The sequence below is a fragment of the Petaurus breviceps genome, unplaced genomic scaffold, assembly GCF_028583685.1.
Source record: "Petaurus breviceps papuanus isolate PSGF00001 unplaced genomic scaffold, PetGlider_PUasm1.0 208, whole genome shotgun sequence".
Classification (NCBI taxonomy): Eukaryota; Metazoa; Chordata; class Mammalia; order Diprotodontia; family Petauridae; genus Petaurus; species Petaurus breviceps.
This window is the reverse complement of record NW_027185852.1, coordinates 28,943,799-28,964,071: the sequence shown is the minus strand read 5'-3', so window position 1 is coordinate 28,964,071 and position 20,273 is coordinate 28,943,799. Positions and strand designations below refer to the sequence as shown.

The 20,273-nt window shown below is 45.2% G+C and overlaps 1 protein-coding gene across 7 annotated transcripts in view; it reads left to right on the top strand.

Annotated features, from left to right (window-relative positions):
• The window catches only part of LOC138165386 (fatty-acid amide hydrolase 1-like), a 44,312-nt gene extending 27,989 nt beyond the window's left edge, over positions 1–16,323 (top strand). For 6 of the 7 annotated variants that reach the window (XM_069093669.1, XM_069093670.1, XM_069093668.1 and 3 more), the window contains 12 exons: positions 559–692; positions 1,486–1,692; positions 7,050–7,090; positions 7,326–7,450; positions 9,261–9,386; positions 10,367–10,464; positions 10,900–10,999; positions 11,467–11,510; positions 12,193–12,232; positions 12,625–12,733; positions 13,781–13,926; positions 16,105–16,323. In XM_069093669.1, the coding sequence (XP_068949770.1) occupies positions 559–692; positions 1,486–1,692; positions 7,050–7,090; positions 7,326–7,450; positions 9,261–9,386; positions 10,367–10,464; positions 10,900–10,999; positions 11,467–11,510; positions 12,193–12,232; positions 12,625–12,733; positions 13,781–13,926; positions 16,105–16,233 (1,299 nt within the window). In that variant the 3' untranslated portion in view covers positions 16,234–16,323. Of the gene's footprint in view, positions 1–558; positions 693–1,485; positions 1,693–7,049; positions 7,091–7,325; positions 7,451–9,260; positions 9,387–10,366; positions 10,465–10,899; positions 11,000–11,466; positions 11,511–12,192; positions 12,276–12,624; positions 12,734–13,780; positions 13,927–16,104 lie in introns of those variants that run through there. The other variant, XR_011169349.1, reaches the window with a different exon arrangement.
• Positions 16,324–20,273: the final 3,950 nt, after the last annotated feature.

Sequence of the window (20,273 nt, the reverse complement as noted above, 5' to 3'; positions counted from 1 at the left end):
CAGAGAGCTGAAGTAGGAGTGTGAGAGTGTGTGTATATGTGTGTGTGAATGTATGATCCCAGAGAGCTGAAGTAGGAGTATGAGAATGTGTGTTAGAGTGTGTGTGTGAGTCAGAGGGTGTGTGAGTATGTGTGAATGTGTGTGCTAGTGTATGAATGTATGTGTGTGTGAATGTGTTGTGTGAGTGTGTGAATGTGTGTGTGAATATGAGTATGTGTGTATGTGTGTGAGTTTTTATGAATGTGTTGTGTGTGTGAACGTGTTGTGTATGTGTGTGAGTGTGTGAATATATAAGTATGTATGTATGTGTGAATGTGTGTGTTCGTATAAATTAGTTGTGTATGTGTGAGTGTGTGTGTGAAGGGAGGGGCCTGCCCTTTGAAGCCATCTGGAGGAAGAGGACTGAGGGCTGGAGGTGAATATTGTCATGAACATTTACATATCATTTACATGGGGGGGGGTCCAGAAGAGTGGGGGAGGGGGAACAAGAAGCCCCTGGGTCTCCTGAAGGCTAAGTCAGCTACATCATTGATGTTTCCTCTCCTCTCCACTCTTTAGGGCCATGATTCCACCTGTGGCATGGCCTATTTCCTAGGGAAGCCTGCAGAGGAAGATGCCACCATAGTGAAGGTCCTGAAGAGTCAAGGAGCAGTGCCCTTTGTCAAGACCAACATCCCCCAGATCCTGCTAAGGTCTGCAGTAGAGGGAGAGGAGCTGGTGGGGGTGGGGGTGGAGACAGAAGGGGGCAGGACAGCTGCTGGTCTGGGAGGCAAAAGGCACAGGTCCCAGGCCTATGCTCTGGGCCTTCTTCTCCCCACTGGCCAAAGGAAAGGGCTGGACTCCGCAGTTTCTCCACTTTCAGCTGATAGTCTCGTCCAGCGTTCCTTTATTGTGTATGCTAGCAAGCTTTGTTGTGCATTTGAGGTCCCTTCCTGCTCAACAATCTATTTTCATGCTGTATGTTACATCTATAACTATGGTCTAATGATTTAGGTTCTAAGCTCAATACTGTTTTTTGTTGTTGTTGATTTTTGCCTTTTGGAGGGCAATTGGGGTTAAGTAACTTGCCCAAGGTTACACGGCTAGTTTTTTTATGTGGGTATTAAGTGTCTGAGGCCAGAACCAAACTCTGGTCCTCCTGACTCTGGGGCTGGAGCTTTTACTTCAATACTGTTTTAATATTCTCTTTTCTAAGCTGTTTTTTTTTCCCCCTCAGCTCTCAAAATCTGGGACCCATTATGTAATATGTTACATTTGTTTAATGGAATTTTCTATTGTGGTTCCTACCTCTGAGGAGCTAAGTTGGTTCCCTTTATGTAGCCTAGCCTCCATCCCTGGAAGAGATGGGAAGTTCCAGGAGTAGCCCCAAAGAGCCTTGAAGGCCAAAATAGTGCTGATTCTGCAATGATTCTCAGGTGTGGGGAGGGAAAGGCAAGTTTAGAGCAGATCAGTGATTCACTTTCAGCTCTCTGCTTCTTTCTGCAGCTTTGATTGCAGCAACCCTATCTTTGGTGAGACCCTACACCCCCAGAACCCAAAGAAAACCTCAGGAGGTTCCTCTGGAGGAGAGGGTGCACTACTGGCTTCGGGGGGTTCCATCCTCGGCTTTGGCACTGACACTGGTGGGAGCATCCGTATCCCCTCTGCCTTCTGTGGCATTTATGGCATTAAACTCACTGGCTTTCGCCTCAGGTACAGTTCTGGCTGGGACATGAGTCTTCCTTCTTCCACTCAAGGCAGCACTGGGTCCTGTCTAGGGTATTGCTGAGTAACGGAAAGAGGGTATGATTTAAAATCAAGAGAAGAGTTTACAGAATTCCCCAAATCCAGAATCCAAGAATCTCAGAGTTGGAAAGGACCAACATCTAGTCCAACCTAACCAGGAAAAAAAAAAAAGAATCCCCTTGAGATCACATCTAATAGGGAGCCATTCATCCCTTGCAGGAAGAGTTCCAGTGAGGTCCTTTAACTTTGGGACTGCTCAAATTATTAGGAAGTTTTTCTTGATTTTAGCCTCTTTGCACACCTCCCTCCCCACCACCACCCTCCTTGCTTCTATCTCTGTCTATCTTCTATCTTGGGACCAAACAAAACAAATCTCGTTCTTCTTCCCTGTGACTATTCTGTGGGTCCATCCATCTAACAATTTGAATGAATCTAGTCCATGCTGCTCTATCTTTTCCACAAGAATGGCATGAATGTCTATAAGTCTGCTAGAATGCCTTTACTAAGTTTATATAAACCATACCCACTGAATCCCTTTGATCAGCAAAGATAGTAAAAACAGTGAAAGAGGAAGTGGGGTTAATTTGGCATGACTTGTTCTTCCTGAAGTCATGATGGCTTTTAGTGATCACTTCCTTTTCCTGGCATTCTATAACCATCCCTTTAATTATATAGTCTATAGTTTTACCAGGAATTCAAACCAAATTCACTAGTTGCAGTTTGAAGACTCCTTCCCCTATCTTCTTTTGAACCTTGGGACAACATTGACTTTTCTCCAGTCTTGTGGTGCCTTTCCTGCTCTTTAAAATGCTGCAAAGATCACTGAGTGACCAAGCAATCACAGACGATGGTTGTTTCAGTATCCCCAATTCATTTGGAAGTGGTGACTTGAACTCATCTTGGGCAGCCAAGTGCTCACTTCTGATCAGTCATCCAACACATATTTATTAAACTCCTCCTCAGTTCCAAGCACCAGATCAGGTACTGGAGATCAAAGTACAATGTATAAAACAATTTCTTCTCAATTCCTTATTGCGCATTGTTGTTTGGTCCTTTTGAGTCCAAAGATCATTGCCCACAGTAATGAAAACTTCTTTGTCAGGACAAAGTTAGTATGGGTCATTATTGGTCTTCTGTAATATTGGTAGGTCAGGTCATTAATCAGGGTCTTTAAGTTGTTTTTATTTATTATGTCTTCGATATTATATACAATGTTCTCTTGTTCCTGCTTACCTCACTCTGTATTGGTTCATACAAATCTTCCCAGGTTTCTCTGAAATCATCTCTTTCATCATTTCTTTTGGTACAATAGCATTCCATTACTTTCATAGCTCATAGTTTATTCATCCATTCCCCAAATGCTAAAATTCCCTTAGTTTCTTTGCCACTAAAAAAAGAACTGCTATACTTCTACATTGAGATCCTTTTCTTCTCATTGGAGTATAGGTCTAATAAAGATTTTACTCATTTATTTTCAATTAACAAAATTCTACTTTCTCTCCCTACTGCTTTCCCCCTCTTTGGGGAAAAAATCTCCAAAACAAAACCCTTACAACAAATATGTATAGTCAGGCAAACAAATCCTAATATTGACCATGGCCAAAAAAATTTCTCAATTTGCAATCTGACTTCATTATCTTTCTATAAGGAGGTAGGCAGCATATTTCATTATGAGTCATCTGTAATCATGGTTAGTTATTTTATTTATTATAGTTTTAAGTCTTTCAAATATTTTTGTCTCTATGATGTTGTTGTGTAAATTGTTAACTTCTGTTAACTTCACTGGGCTTCAGTTCATACAAGGCTTCCCATGTTTCTTTAAAAAAAATTTTCATTGGGGCTGCCGTGAATAGAGCACCAGCTGTGGAGTCGGGAGGACCTGAGTTCAAATCAAACCTCAGACACTTAACACTTAGCTGTGTGACCTTGGGCAAGTCACTTAACCCCAATTGCTCTGCCTTCCCCCCTCCAAAAAAGCAAAAATAATTTTTTAAAAATCTCCATCATTTCATATACTAGCATTCCATTCCATTCATAGAGCACATTATTCAGCCATTCCCCAAATTATAGGTACCCCTTTAGTTTCCAACTCTTTGCCACTATGAAAAGAAAGGTGACATAAATATTTTTGTACATATGGGCCCTTTTTCTTTGAGTTCTTTTGGACATAGAACTAGTAGTGGTATCAAAGAATACACACAGTTGATTAAATTTTGGGGCATACTTACAAATTATTTTCCACAATGGCTGAACCAACTCACAGTTCCACCAAATAGGACATTAATATACCTGTTTCCTCACAGTTCCTCCAGCATTTGTCATTTTCTTTCTTCCCCCCTGACACATTTGCTAATCAGTTAGGAGAATGGTAGAACCTCAGAATTGCTTTGATTTGCGTGCTTCTAATTGTTATAGATTTGGATCACTTTAAAAAAATGGTTGCTGGTAGTTGAATATCTTCCTTTGAAAAACTCCTATTTAGGGGCGGCTAGGTGGTGCAGTGAGTAAAAGCGCCAGCCCCGGAGTCAGGAGAACCTGAGTTCGGTTCTGGCCTCAGACACTTAACACCCACACAAAAAAACTAGCCATGTAACCTTGGGCAAGTTACTTAACCCCAACTGCCCTCCAAAAAGGCAAAAAAAAAAAAAAAAAAAGAAGAAGAAGAAGAAAAACTCCTATTTAGAGCAATTTGGAACTATGCCCCAAAGGCTATAAAACTATTCATGCCCTTTGACCCAGCAATACAACTACTAGGTCTATATACCAAAAAGATCATAAAAAATGGAAAAGGATTCACATGTACAAAAATATTTATAGCAGCTCTTTCTATGGTGGCAAAGAATTGGAAATTGAGGGGATGTCCATCAATTGGGGAATGGCTGAGCAAGTTGTAGTATATGAATTTAATGGAATACTATTTTGCTATAAGAAATGATGAATGGATAGATTTCAGAAAAATCCTGGAAAGATTTATATGAACTGATGCTGAGTGAAGTGAGCAGAACCAGGAGAACATTGTATACACTAACAGCAGCATTGTGCAATGATCAACTATGACTGACTTAGTTCTTCTCAGCAATACAATGATCTAAGACAATTCCAAAAGACTCATGATGGAAAATGCTATCCACAGCCTGAGAAAGAAATATGGTGGCTGAATGCTGAGCAAAGCATACTATTCTCTCTTTTCCCCCATTTCTCATGGTTTTTCCCTTTTGTTTTGATTCTTCTTTCACAACATGATTAATGTGGAAATATGTTTAACATGATTACACATGTATAGCCTACATCAGATTGCTTGCTGTCTTGGGTAGAGGGGAGGAGGGAGGAGAGAGAAAAAAATCTGCAACTCAGTATCTTAAAAAGGTGAATGTTGAGAATTTTACTTGTAATTGCAAAAAAAAAAAAAAGAAATACTATTAAGTGGAAAAAAAGAAATTATTGCCATTTAAAAAAGAAAGAAAAATGTCTATTTATATTCTTTGATCATTTATATTTTGGCCAACAGGTCTTTTTCTTATAAATTTAAATCAACTCCTTATAGAACTTAGATATAAAATGTTTGTCAGAACAACTTTCTGCGAAGACATTTTTCCAGTTAATTGGAAATTAAATAATTAATAAAAAGTATTCATACCATTTATTTTGAATAAGGCAAACTCTTCCAAAATAAAATTCCAATCATAGGTCATATCCCACCAACTCTCTGTGATACCTCTAAGGTCAGATTTATTTCTTTGAACTAAGCTCTCCAGTTCATCTTTCTGGTTACCTCTCTACAGATGTAGATGTTATGAATTTATATATCCATATCCAAAGCAATGGGTTTTGCTTCTGACCCCTTTTTTTTGTTTTGTTCAGTCATTCCCCCAATTGATGGACACCCTCTTAGTTTCCAATTCTTCAATCTTATGAAAAAAGAGTTGCTATAAATGTTTGCACATGTGGGTCCTTCTCTTTCTACATTATAGGTCTGCTTTATGGTATCTAACTTGGTGGTTAAGCAGGCAATTTCCTCCACCACATCCCTTTCTTTTTAGTATAAAGTTCTTCGGATTAGGCTTGTAAGGCCACAGGTGAATACATTCCTCTGGTCCTTGTTAGGTACCCTGTCTTCCTGGCCAGGAGCCTATCATTCCTACATTTTAAGCTATGTTTCAGCAATCCAAATTCCATTTTCAGGCATCATCTTAACTAGCTGTTCACTCCCCAAGTTTGTCTCTCTTCTGCAATCCTTGTCTTCAAAGAAAGCAGTGATGGAAACAATTCCTATGCCCCTGAGATTTTCAGTTTCTTTCCCAAGACTTTGTAAACTTTAGTAATGCTTTCTAGATTCCTCCTGGAAGTGTCATTTTTGTCCACATAAATCCTTAGAGGTAGGTAATAGATATCTCTTTTGATGAGTATTCAAGATTCTCTGCCACGGCCTAAATATGTTCCCTAGCAAGATAGCAACAGACTTCTCTATCATTGTTATTGGGTTGACAATTGCTGCCTCATTGCTTCTGAGAAGGGAAGTGCCCATTATCACTGTTTGTTTCTTCTTCTGACCTTTACTCAATTGCTTATCACCTGAGAGTACCCTTGGAGCCTTTCTCTTCCTCCTCTTCCTTTTCCTCTTTTTCTTCTTTACAGATCAGTCTGTTTGGGAAGTCTTCAAGTGGAGGCTGGTTAGTCATGTGTCAGAGACCATAGAATCATTGATTCTCAGAGCTAGAAGGGACCTCAGCGGCATCTAGTTCTGAGCCTGAACAAGAAACTTCTCTTGGTCATTTCTGACAAGTGACTAGCCAGTCTCTGCTTGAAGACCTTCAAGGAGGAGGAACTCATTACCTTCTTTTGGATGAGTCCACTGGCATCCTTAAGTCTCCTGTTCTCTGTGGGGACAATTCTAATTATTGCAAAGATTGCCTAAGAGTCTAAACATCTTTCTCTGTCCCTCCCTCTTTGTTGTTCCTTTTTATGGCCTCCTGGGGCCAAGCAGGACAAAACTCATATCTCTTCTACAGGACAACCCTTCAAAAACTTTAGCCACAAAGTGCCATCTCGGTTTCTATTCTCCAGACTAAACATTCTCCGTCCTTAAACTGATCACCCCCCTCTGATCCTCCACTCCTATTCTTGCCTTCTCTATATTTGGGGAATTCATTCCATTTTGAGGTCAGTCTGGTTACCTTTATTGCTTTACTGAGCATGCCCTGGGCTATGAAGATATTGGACGGATTCCATTATAGCAGGGCAACTGTTACTCTAGGGGAGGGTGACTGGGGCGGAGGTTACTATTCCATGCACCCACCACTAACCTTAAGTCTTCCAATTTATAGTTACAATGGCATCAACTCAGCCATAAAGGGGAAGAAGTCAGGTAAGCCTTCCCTAGCTCTCTTCTCCCTGTCACTTCAGCATCCAAACTGCCCTGCTGATTAATCAGATCTGACCTGTGCACTGGTCACACCTCTCCACCCCCAGCCCTGGATCCTGATTCTGGCCTCCTGGGAAGTCCGGACTCATTATCCCCTGTTGTATGTAGTGCTTCCTCTCCTGGTGGGAGCTAGGGAACATTTACATTCTCTCTCCCCATCTCCCTTCCCCAATCCTAGTAATCACCATGGCTGGCCCCATGGCTCGAGATGTGGACAGCCTGGTTCTGGTCTTCAAACTGCTGGTATCTGAATACATGTTCCAACTGGACCCCATGGTGCCACCCATGCCCTTCAGGGAGGAGGTGAGCAGGGGTGGAGGATGCAGGTAGGGAGGGAGCAGCCTATGAAGGATGATTCCAGGCTGGGGCAGGAGGCCAGGGTTTAATTCCTGGATCTACTGCTGATCTCTGTGAGCTCAGGCAGTGACTGAATCTCCCTGGGTCCAATTTCCCTAGTGGTCTAATGGACAGAGTTCCATAAGACCCACTCCCTTCTCCCCTGTCAAGCCTACTTGACAGATTGGGCTGAGGAAGGAAGGAAGGAAGTTGTGTAGGACTAGCTCTTTGAAAAAAAGTCTCCATACCTCCTGGTCATCATCATAAATGTCTACCTGTCTTCTTTTCCTCCCTCCCTCCCTCCCTCCCTCCCTCCCTCCTTCCCTCCCTTCCTTCCTTCCTTCCTTCCTTCCTTCCTTCCTTCCTTCCTTCCTTCCTTCCTTCCTTCCTTCCTTCCTTCCTTCCTTCCTTCCCACCTCCTAAATTCATTCTCCCAGAGTGGGTAAAGACCTCAGAGGCATCTGGCCTGGCCTAGACCATCTTACACTGGGAGTTATTCAGCCTTCATCTGAAGACCTACTATGTATAGAGCCTTGAGCTAGGCTGGGGGAAGAAGCCAAGTTTAGATGAGATAATTCCGTGCCCTCAAGGAGCCCTTGGGCTAGAAGGTGCTTATGACAAGTCCATGTTACACTGAGAAGAAGCAATGTTCTGGATAAAGTCTGGGGGAGATTTAGAGCTTGCTGGAGGAGGTGCCATTCAAATTGGGCCTTATAGACTACTAATGAATTCAAGAGCCAAAAAGGGGTAGGAATGGCATTATAGGCATTGCAAACAACCTAAGCAAATACCAGGAGGTGGGAAAATTCAGGATCTATTTGAAGGACAGAACTGTGCAGCTTGGCTGAGGCATAGACTACATAGAGGGCAGTGGGATGTGACAAGATTGGAAAGTCAGATCATAGAAGGCCTTGAATGCCAACTGCAGGGAACTAGACTTTCCTCAGTAAGCATTAGAGAGACATTAAAGGTTTCTAAGCAGAGGAGGAGCATGACCAGATCTTTGTGTACAAAAGATTGCTCTGGGAGAAGCCAATGATTTGAAAAGTTTTACAGGTGTTATAGACAAGACATTGATTGCGTGGAAAGGCTGTAAGTATTGTCTGGGTCTGGCTGCTCAGGCCCATGAAGAATCTCCCCATTCCCACTTGTGGCCTTGACCCTGCCTTCACGGGGCACCTGAGGCAGTGCCCTGGACTGACAGCCTCCATGGGATTTGGCCTGTAGACACAAGCCAGGACCTTGTCCCAAACAGAGAAGGGCAGAGAGACCTGGGTTCTCGGTTTTGTTTCAGGACGTGTTCCTTTACCTCTCTGGCTCTCCACTTCATCCTCTGTAAAGTGGTGCTGGTCCATCAAATGGGGATGGTCTAAGGCCTCTTCCAACTCAAACAGTTCATGTTCCTTGTTCTACGACCATCTCTAGTCCTCTGTCCCCAGCGAATCAATTACCTGGCCTCATCTCTAACCGCCTGGATCAATCCATCATTTGTCACCACGTTTGCTGTCTCTTCTCATCTGTCCTTCCTTATCTATCACCATTGATTGCTCTGTCTTCTCTCATTAATTACTCAGCCTATCAATACCTGTCTGTCTATCACCCTTGAAAGGGCCTGTATGATCAATTGAGTTATGGGGGAGTCCCTGGGGAAAAAACTAGGGAGACAGATAGTAGAGACTGTGGAGGAGAGACTTGGGGGATTTGAGGAGGAAATCTGGGGAGCATTTGGGTAGGAGAAGAGAATGTGGGGAGCCCCTAGCTTCCTTCATTCCGCCAGGTATACTCCAGCACGAAGCCCCTCCGAATCGGTTATGTGGAGACAGATGGTTATACACAACCATCTCCCAGCATGGTTCGGGCCATCCGAGATGTCTCAAAGAAGCTCCAGGCTGCTGGACATCAGGTAACGTGCAGTCTGGGCAAGAGAGGCAGTATGGTAGAGTGAGGAGAAATCTGAGTCAGGAGAGGCTGGCCCTGGGCAAATCACTGCATTTCTCTGAAACTCAGTCTCCTCATCTGTGAAGTGGGGTTAATGAGACTTATCCTCTGCTCCTGGACTGTTGTGAGGCTTGAACAAGGAAGCCTTCAGAAGTATCAGTGGATAGGATTGCTGTTCATCCAGTCCTTACCTGATGGGCTGATTCCCAAAGTAGGTTGGGTGTGTCTCTCAGGAAGTGATGACCCTACCATCTCTCCAGTGACTCAGACACCCAGAAAGCCTTGTCTAGCCTACCAGGCAGGGGGAAGGCAGCTTGGCAGCTCTTGTCTCTGGCTCCCTTCAAGGCCATGGGCTGGGCCTGGCCCGCAGCCCTTTCTGGGCCTCCATTTCGGTTCTGTCCATCTGCTCCAAGCCTGCTAAGTCCCCCTCCATGAGGGTGCTGCAGGAGGACCTAGAGGGAGAAGCGATTCCGGCTCCTGCCCTTGGGGTGCTCTCAGGGCTGGGACATGTTATACTTTGCACACTCCTCACTCCCTCCCACACACAGGAGATGACTGGAGGAGACAGGATAGTGGGCAATCCAGGTAGAGAGTCCAAGTGGGAACAACAGACCCTTGGGGCAGCAGGGAGGAGACTGCATGGTCAGGGAAGGTGAGGCTGTAACCAAACTGGGAATGACTGGCAGGGTTATGGAGGCAGACAGAGGGAGGTAGTAGTTGTTGAAGGGATATTGGGCTGTCTGGTTTGGCCTGAGGGTTATATCTGGGATGTGGATCAGGAGCAGAAGAGGCCAGACACATAGATGGAAGAGGGCCTTAAAGGCCAGGTTGGGAAGCTTGGGCACTGCAAGGCAAGACTGAAGCCCTGGGGGAAGGTGGGTTCTTCTAGGGAATAACCTTCTAGCCTCTGTGTCCAACTCATCCTTCTTCTCTCTTATCAATAAGATCATTCCCTTCTCTATCTTGCGATCTGATTATATGATGACAAAATTATTTTTGGAAGGACTCTATGCTGATGGGGGTGAAATGCTTCTGGAAGAACTGTGAGTTGAATTTCCAGGATAGTGGGGACATGTGGGAGGGAGAATTAGGGCTCCAGGGAAGCCCAGGCCCTTGGCACTAAGCCAGAAGGCAAAATCAAAGCTAGAGATTGGAAGGAGTGGGATGCCCAGGAAACCAGACAGAACCACTGCGTGGCCTTGGTCAAGTATCTGGGCCCCACCCCCACCCGCAAATATGCAGATAGATACCAAGGCTTCCACCTCAGGGCACATCTTCCTGTACCTCTGAGGATCCTCATGAATGGGAAGACCTTCCTGGGGTCTAAGTGCCAACCCTTCTGCTTCCTCGGATCCCCTTCCAGGCTGTTAGGGGAGCTAGGAGGTCCTGGAGCAGTTACTGGGCTGGGGGTGGGAGGATGGGTAGGGTAAGGACTGGCACTGGAGAAATCCTGATGACCCCTTCTCTCTGTTGACCAGCCAAGGGGACATCATAGATCCTGTCATTTCATCTATAATCTCTGCTCTCCGACTCCCAGATTTCATAAAGTGGTTCCTCTCCTGGGTCCTGAGGCCTGTGGTAAGTCTTCTTCTTCTTTTTTTTTTTTTTTTGCTTTTTGGAGGGGGGGCGGTAGGGCAGTTGGGGTTAAGTGATTTGCCCAAGGTCACACCACTAGTTTTTTTTAAATGGTAAGTGTCGAATTTGAACTCAAGTCCTCCTGACTCCAGGGCCTGTGCTCTATTCACTGCGCCACCTAGCCACCCCTGTGGTAAGTATTGAGAATAGAGGACAGAGGCTCAGTCAGAGAGATGGGAGCTCAGAAAGGAAGACAGGGCTTAGCATGAGGATACAGAGACTGAGAATGGGAATGGGGTTCAGAGAAGGTGGCAGCACAGTGAGAGGGTCAGCAGTGCAATGAGGGGGGTGAAAGTTCAGTGAAGGAAACAGGACTCACTGAAAAGATGGAGAGTCAGTGAGAGAACAAACTCAGAGAGGGAGCTAGGGTCTCAGAATCAAGGTTAATGATCGATTCTTCTCTTTCATAGGATATACGGAAAGCAGAGAGTTTTGCTGCTTTTCGAGGGGTGGGGTAAGTGTGCAGCCCTCCCCACCCTCCATCAAGTATTCCCTGGAGCCCTGGGTAGAGATGACAATAACTGGGGACAGTGTTGGGTTTAGGACTAGGATACTGATCAGTGTGTGAATTGGGGTGAATACTGAGTTTGGAATGGGATTAGGGTGGAAGGTCCATGGTGAACTTGTACTTAGGGTTTATTCAATAGACATTTATTAACAAAGAGACTGTGTATGGAGCCTTGGGCAAAGTTTGGGGGCCATACAGAGTGGTAGAGAGGTAACCCTAGTATGTGGGCTCACATTCTAGGAGGGGGATTGGTGCAAATAGCTGTGCTGCCGAGAATCACATGGTCACATTGTCCACAGTGGGAACTCAACTCTCTTTAAGGTTGCCATAGACAGTGGTTAGATAGGACCCAAAGGGACTCTGGCAGGCATCCTGGGGGTAGGGAAGGCACCCAAGGTTGGCCCAGATATTTCAGAGGGGACAGGAAGGATGTGACATCTAAATCATTTTCACCTTTTAAGAGGGAATGAAACCTGTGAGGAGTCTGAATTTGGGAAGACCCAACCCTGGGGAACTGGCAGGTCTTCTCCAAAGGACCAGGGAATGCCTCTGTCCTTGGTTGGTAGGGCAGGGGAAAGATGTGAGAGGTTCCATGGGATCTCAGACCCTGGGTCTTATTCTTTCCTAGGACACCCAGGAATCTCTGGGAGCAACACGTAGCTGTGGAGGTAGCTGAACCAGGGCAAAGCCCAGGGAGGCTTCGAGGGAGGGGTAGGAGAAGGAAGAAGACCCTAGCCCCCACAACAAACACACATGCCTCTGAGTCACAAGAGTCATGTCACCAGCCCTTGAGAAGTCCCTGGTTTGAGGGGAACCCTCAAGGCCCATTTGGGATATTCTGGTCCAAGAAGGGAGGGAGCCTGGAGGGCCAGTCTTGGCTTGGACCCCACCACTGGGCTGCAGACTTCCCATGCCAGAGGCACTTGATCTTTTCATCCTCTGAGAGACCCTACTCCCTCCCTGGTGGCCCAAGATCTCCATGATGGGAAGGTCCTTCTAGGGCCTGACTTGAATCAGCAAGCAGTGCTTTCCTGAGCCTCTCTCTTGCCCATATTCCCAGGACTATCAGAAGGAGATTATGTCTAATTGGAGAGCTCAGAATCTGGATGTGCTGCTGTACCCAGCTCTCTGCCCTGCCTTTGACAAAGGGACAACCAGCAAAGCAACAGGTAGGAAGGCTGAGAGTTTGATCTGTCCACTTGCACTTGGCCAAGACGCAAGGAAAGGAGACATATCTGGGATTTGTCAGTGAATGGGAATTCTTAGAGGTAGGGGTGGAGGAAATATTATTCTGAACTGATAGGCTGAGACTTCTTGGACTTATGTATCTGTGATGCTAACCTTCCCCCTTTAGCCAATCCTAACCCCAAAGGCAACCCAAAGCCAACCTCAGACCTAGACCATGTCCAAGCCCCAATCTGAATCCCAACTCTGCCTCCAACCAAACCCAATCCTAACCATAAATCTAATCCTAAACTACCCTCCCTAATGTGGATTAGGAGACATTGAAGGAAGTTGCTAAGAGAAAATTTTAGGCTCCATGAAGGGCTTTTCAGTGAGGAACTGTCCAAAGGTAACCTTGGGAAGCACCATGTTAGCCCTCTCCAGAGGTCTATAAGCAAAGGGGATCTTGTTGGGGAGTAAGTGGAAGAGTCTTGTTCACATGGGGATTGAGACAGCTGGGTTTTAAGTCTCTGCCTGCATTCTGAAATCTTTTGACACAATTGCCACCTTTGCTCATTCTCATCAGAGGAAACTTTTAAAACCCAAACCAAATGATACTCTCCCTCTCCTCACCCTGAATATAAGCCAGAGAGGCAGGAAACTTAGAGAAATCGAGGGGGGAGCACCATTCTACTTGGGCTCTTTTCCTAAATGATGTTATTATCACTTTCCTAGCATCATAGACCATGAGATGACTCATTTCTTCCATGTCAGATCTTTACCAAGCACATTTATTTGGAGTAAAATCCATTCCAGAACATCTAGAGCTCTATCCAGCCCAAGATACATAGTCCTGTAGAAATGACTTTGAGATGATTTTATTGTTTGGGATTATTTGTGCCAGAACTCCATCTTCTGCCTCCCTGAGACAGGAGGTAGAAGGTTCTGCTCCTACTCAGAGAGGTGGGAGAGACCTGGCCAGAGGAGGGTTCGGAGGCAGGAGAGTGGAGATCTGGGCTCCTCCCTGATTCTCTCCCATCTTGGGGATCTAGGTGCTATCTCCTACATGGCTCTGTTCAATTGCTTGAACTTCCCAGTCGGTGTTGTGCCCGTGGGGACAGTGACAGCTCAGGACGAAGAGGAAATGGCTTCATACCATGGCTACTATGGAGACTCCATAGACAAAAACTTCAAAAAGGTTAACTGCCCTTCTGAGCCCTTGCTATCTGGTCAGCTTGAACCTTCTCCCCTCTCCCCAGCTGACTGGACTCTCCCTAGGAGACCAGCCCATGGTACTCAAGGAGCTTGCAACCTAATGGGGTTCTTGTAGGCATTGGGGATGCAAGTACAAAAAAATGAATCCCTTCCAAAAATGAAAGTTGCTCACATATGAGTTTCTGGCTTCACCCCAGAAGCTTTTGTCCAAAGCAGGAAGAGTAGGGCCTGAAGATGACCCTAGTTCCTAGGGAGACCTCCTGTATCCACAGGGAAGGAGAAGCTCTGAAAGTCTGACTGTAGCATGTTACCTTTCCTGGAGGTGAGCTGAGAATTCTTGGGGAGGAAATCTGTTAAGCACATTGGAGCTGGGAAGGACCTTGGAGACAGTCTAGCCCCTTCATTTTGCATAAGAGGAAACTAAGGAAGGGGCTCACCCAGGGTCATATACCCAGCATGTTAACGACTGCTTCTTTGAGTTATTCTCCTTAAGGATGTGGGAAAAATGAGACAATAATGTACTGTTGGTGGAGTTGTGAAGTGATCCAACCATTCTGGAGAGCAATTGGGAACTCTGTCCAAAGGCCTATAAAACCATGTACCCTTTGACCTGCAAGTACCACTAGTAGGTCTATATCCCAAAAGAGATGAAAAAAAAGGAAAAAGGCCATGTACAAAAATATCTGTAGCAGCTCTTTTCTGGTGGAAAGAATTGGAAATTGAGGGGATTCTCATCCTTTGGGGAATGGCTGAACAAATTGTGGTATATGATTGTAGTGAAATACTATTGTGCTGTAAGAAATGATGAGCAAGATGCTCTCAGAAAAACCTAGAAAGACTTATATGAACTGATACAAAGTGAAATGAGCAGAACCAGGAGAAAGTTGTACACAGTAGCAGCAATATTGTACAATGATCAACTGTGAATGATTTGGCTATTCCCAGCAATACAATGATCTGAGATCATTCTGAAGGCTTTATGGTGGAAAAATACTATCCATCCCCAGAGAAAGAGCTGAATTACTCCCCTCAAGTAGAGATTCATATATAAAGGGCAGGTTAAAAGACAGATATTATTATGACCAAAAGTTAGCATGAATATGAGTCTCCATAGTGGGTCTGGGGTTTCACAGTCATGAGCTGAGGCTCAACAACCACTTTGCTAAGCTAATTATATATTTACATACACACACACACATATATATACACACATACATACATATATACACATGTAGAGACTATAATTCTCTCTATATATAGTCTCTCTATATAGTCTATATGTAGTATATATTTATATATAGTCTACACACACCCACGTATATTCTATAATACTCTGAAGTCCAATTATGAAATTCAGAGGTTTGCTGTTTTTTTCCTGGGGCTGATGATGCTTAATATCTCTAATAACACCTCCCACTTCTATAACGATAAAGAATTTACAACAGCTCTGTGAATTAGTTAGGCAGATATTACCAGCCCCATTTTAGAGATGAGTAAACCAAGGCTCAGAGTCAAAATGACTGTCCCAAGGTAATCACCTAGTTTCTGAGCCAGGACATACTCTATGCCGACCCACCAGCAGACAGATGATAGACCTTTAATTATACAAGAATCAGCTTCTAGATAAAGGAGAGTTCTGTCCTTTCTTCACCTTCTAGGAGAGATTATGGATTTGGGAAGGAAAAGAGGGAAGGAGGACAATCTTAATTACCTCATTTAATTACCCCATTTGATTACAACTACTACCTCATTTAATCTTTGAAAGAACCCTGGGAAGTGGGTGCTGTTATTATCATCATCCTCATTTTATAGTTGAGGAAACTGAGGCAAACAGAAGTTGTCACTTGCCCAGGGTCATACGGTTAGTAAGTGTGTGAGGCAGGATTCAAACTCAGGTCCTCCTGATTCCAATTCAAGTGGTCTCTACATCTACCTACCTGTCATAAATTTGGTGATGGAAACTTGGCTTTAGTTAGATAAAAAGAAGAAAAGTCTAGAGACCTAATTAGCTGGATGGATGCTTAGGAAATGGCTTGAGGGGCCTCTGAGGGCCTTTCCAGAGCTGAGAGTCTGTGAGGTGCAGGGATTGGGACAGGGCTGCTGAGGGGGCCTGGGAGTGCAGAGCCAACTCGAGGACTTTAGGAAGATTTCTGTTCTGCAGGCAATCTCTGGATCACTGGGTCTTCCCATAGCAGTCCAGTGTGTGGCTCTGCCCTGGCGAGAAGAGCTATGCCTTCGCTTTATGAAGGAGGTGGAGACCTTGGTCCATGGCAAGACACAAAGCGACTGAATCTGCCTCTTCTTGGACCCCAATCTGCCAGGGCCCATGGGAGCTCACTGGGGGCAGGGGGATTGGTCAATAAAAGTTTCCTGATCAGCTGCCTGAAGACCTTGTTCTCTCAGGGGAGGGGCTTGGTTCCTATCAGCTCTAGCTGGTGCAGGAATCTGAGAAGATGATTACAGAGTTTGCCTTCGTCCTCTCTTACCTGGATGATGATGCCTATGGCAGCCCTCTTATCTCATTCATTCATTCAACAAATAGGTACTAAGATCCAATTGCATGTTTGAGCCCTGCCCTCCTGGAGCTTATACCTAGCAGGGAGATGAGATAAAATGACAGAGTGATAAAACATGATTTTTCATACTAAGTTTAAAACAATGGCCCCTTTGTAAGGGGCAAAGGAGACGATTTCTACCCAAAACCCAGGAGAAGCTTCCTGGAAATTGACTTTAAGACATGATTAGGAAATCAACAGATGAAGAAGGGGACATCAGAGCTGGGGAGAACTTTGGAACATAGAATAGAAACTTTGGAACTACATAGAGTACATTGGAGTACATAGAGCACAATAATTTAGAGCTGAGAAAGACCTTAGAACATGGACAATATAACATTGGGGCTAGATGGAACCTTAGAACATTGAGAGATGGTAAAAAAAAATAGAACATTGATTAAGATAGATAATTATTGTTGGGTCATTTCAGTCATGACTCCAACTCTTCCTGACCCCATTTGGGGTTTTCTTTACAAAGATACTGGAGTGGTTTGCCATTTCCTTTTCCAGCTCATTTTACAGATGAGGAAACTGGGGCAAACAGAGTGAAGTGATTTGTCCAGGGTCACACAGTTAATTTGAGGCCAAATTTGAATTCATGAAGATGAGTCTTCCTGACTCCAGTCCTGGCACCTCGATGTCCCTTAGATAAAGCACTTCTTAAGTACCCTATGCTCCTGGCATTGTACTTACTGAGGAATGGGAATACAAGTACAAAAACAAAGACAGGACTTAAAAAGCTCACATTCTGATAAGGAAAGACAAAACACAAAAGCTGAGAAGCTGGAGTGTTGGGAACGTCCCATGGGGTAAAGTCCAAGGGGTCAGGTTAGGGGTGAGCATGGCTGTCTCAGGCATTTCCTTGATGGAGGTTCTTGGCAGAAACTTGATCAGCAGTGGAGGGGGGGAGTCACTGTAGTGAAGGCATTGCCAGGGTGCTAGGACAAAGTGGGGGTGTCTGGGAAACCAGGAGCATAGCTGGGGTAGAAGGAAGCACAGCCTGGAATGCCTCAGAGCCCTGGCCTCCATTTTATAGTTAGCCGACAGCTGGTTCTGATAGCTGTTTGCCAGGGTGTAATAAGCTGGTCCCATCAGTTTGCACATACTCTGTGTTCCCTATGGATAAGAGAGATCCAGTGACCCTTTATTCCTTAAATCCATAGCACCACTCCCTGTCTAGGACTTTATTGATTTTTGTATCTACCCAATCAAAAATAGCTCTGAGCCCCCACCCAGTGTGTTAACCCTGACTCACTTGAACTTTACTATTCCAATTAGCTCTCTTCCTTTGACTTTAGTACAAAAGGAGGGTTCCTCTCCTTGCCTCTCACCCTAGCAGACATACATTTAGAAACGTTACATCCAGTAGTATAGAACCAAAAAGTCAATATACCATTCTTAATAATGGATAAAAAGCTAGGTATCATGCCAGATGCTGAGAATACCATATAAACCCTACACAAGGAGGTCTCTGCTTTCAAGGAGACAATATGTAATAACAAACAATAATATCTACTGAGGCAGGGGCTGTCCTAGACCCTGGGAGTCTTCACAGACATAGTGTTGATTTGGACCTAACTGACCTAACCCTACCTTGGGCAGGTAAAGAAATTCAATCATAGTTTCCTCAGGTTATTCAACATACATTTCCTAGAGGTCTGGTCATCTGGTGAAGAGACAGGATCTGATTTTGGAGTCAGTCTCAGCTCACCCTTGGCAGGGTTGCTAGAAGGTGGGCTCCAGGAGGAAGTAGAACTCAAAAGGGTTGGTGGTTTGCTGACATCATTTGGTCTCACCCCAGAGCATGCCCAGCAGAATCAGTGGTCAGCCTGGGCCTTCCTCTCTCTCCCTGCCCCTGATCTCTACTTTGCTGCCCTGACATCTCATCATTCTCTCACCCTCTAGTCCCTCTTAGCTAAGTAAAGGAGGTGAAGGGGCTACAGATGAAACCCAGTCTCTGCCCCCTCCCATACAAACAGAATTTTACACAGATATGAAAACTGAGGCCTGGAGAAGGGAAGACACTCTCCCAAGCTTATGACAAGTAAGGAACAGTCCAGATTCCTCAGCCTGGCATTTGAGCTCTTCCCCAGTTTCCAGCTGGTATCTTCTCACCAAATGCTGAGGCCACCTCTTCTGCTCGGGGTGGGGCTGTAGGTTCTGGGGACAGAGCAGCGATGGCTGCTGAACCTCTCTGAGACCCATGTGCTGTGTCTTGGCCTTTCATCACACAGCCCTTCCCTTCCTTGTCTGTTTCTCCCTAACCTTGCTTTCACCAGCCCTGAAGAGGCGAAGCCTGGTTTGGGCCACTAAGGGGCAGCATTGAGTTGTATATCTGCCTTGGAACAAAGCCTGTGAAACGGGACAAGGTGACCTACACTCTCTTCCCACAGTTGTGCTAGACCAGGATGCTATTCTGCTCCAAAAAAGTCTGAGGCTGGCAGTCCATATGGCTAATAAGGGAGTAGGGGCTTGCGGAGGGATTAGGCTCTGGGACTGAGAGCACTGGTAGTGGGATGGGGGCTGGGAAGGGACATTGAAAGTCATGTAGTGAACCCACACCCCCTGACCCAACATAATTTTTCAGAAGACGATGAGAGAGGTTGTGACTTGCCCAGAGTCACACTGCTAGCAATTGTCAGAGTAATTTGACTCAGGTGCAGAACTTTATCCAATGTGGCAAAGAAGGAATAGGAGTGAGAACATGAGAGCCTTAGTGATGGGGATTCAGTGAGACAATAGTGATTCAGTATGGGGAGGGAAGTTATGAGAAATGGGGGACCAGGGATGAGATGATGAGGTCTCAGGGAGAGAAAGGGGACTTAATGAAAGGATGAGGGATTAGTGGGGAGGTAGGGGATCAGTAAGAGGATAGAGACCCAAGAAAGAGATGGGAGTTCAGTGAGAGACTGGGGTTCAGTAGAGAATGGGGGACCAATATGAAGATGGGGGTTCAGGGTAGGGATGGAGGAATCAGTGATGGGATGGAGATTCAGGGAGTGGATGGGTGCTCAGGAGGGAGTCAGGGAACAGATGTGGCTCAGGAAGAAATGAAGACTCAGTGACAAGATGGGGTTCAAGGAAGGGAATTTGGGGGGCTTAGGCATTACATGGGAACTCAATGAGAGGGTAGGGGCTTCGTGAGGAATTGGGGGCTTAGGGAGAGTAAGAGAGCTCCTGGAGGGAATAGGGCTCAATGAGATGTGAGGAGCTGAAGGGAAGATAGAAAACACACTTCTCTTCTCACAGGACTTTAATGCCTGAATTTAATGCCTGGGAAGTCACAGAACCTCTGTGTCCTTCATTCCCCACATTTATATAAGGAAAAACACACTACATGTGGGTCCTTCTGCCATCTGAAGGTGAGGTTGTCTGGTCATCTCCCTGGAGGTATGATCTCTGGAGGCCTATGAGAATTCTCTTTGACATGAAGACACAAAAGGATCTGTTAAAGGAACCAATTCACTGGGAGGAAAAAAGGGTCAGGGTGGTCCATGATCCCTCTCTGGTCTACACCCTCATTTTCTGGAGAAGGGGGAGGACAGAAGAGATGAGGTCATCCAGAGTGAAAATAGCCAGGATTCCAGCTCAGAGACTGACTCCAGATTAGCTTTGCCCTCCTACTGCACGGTACCCCGACTGACCTCTGAGCAAGTCCCTTTCTTTCCTGCTCTGAGCCTCAGTCACCTCTATAAAATGGAGACAATAATGTCTGCACTGCGCACCTGGAAAGGCTTCTGGGAAGTGGGGTAGTGGCACTTTGTAAACCTTAAGG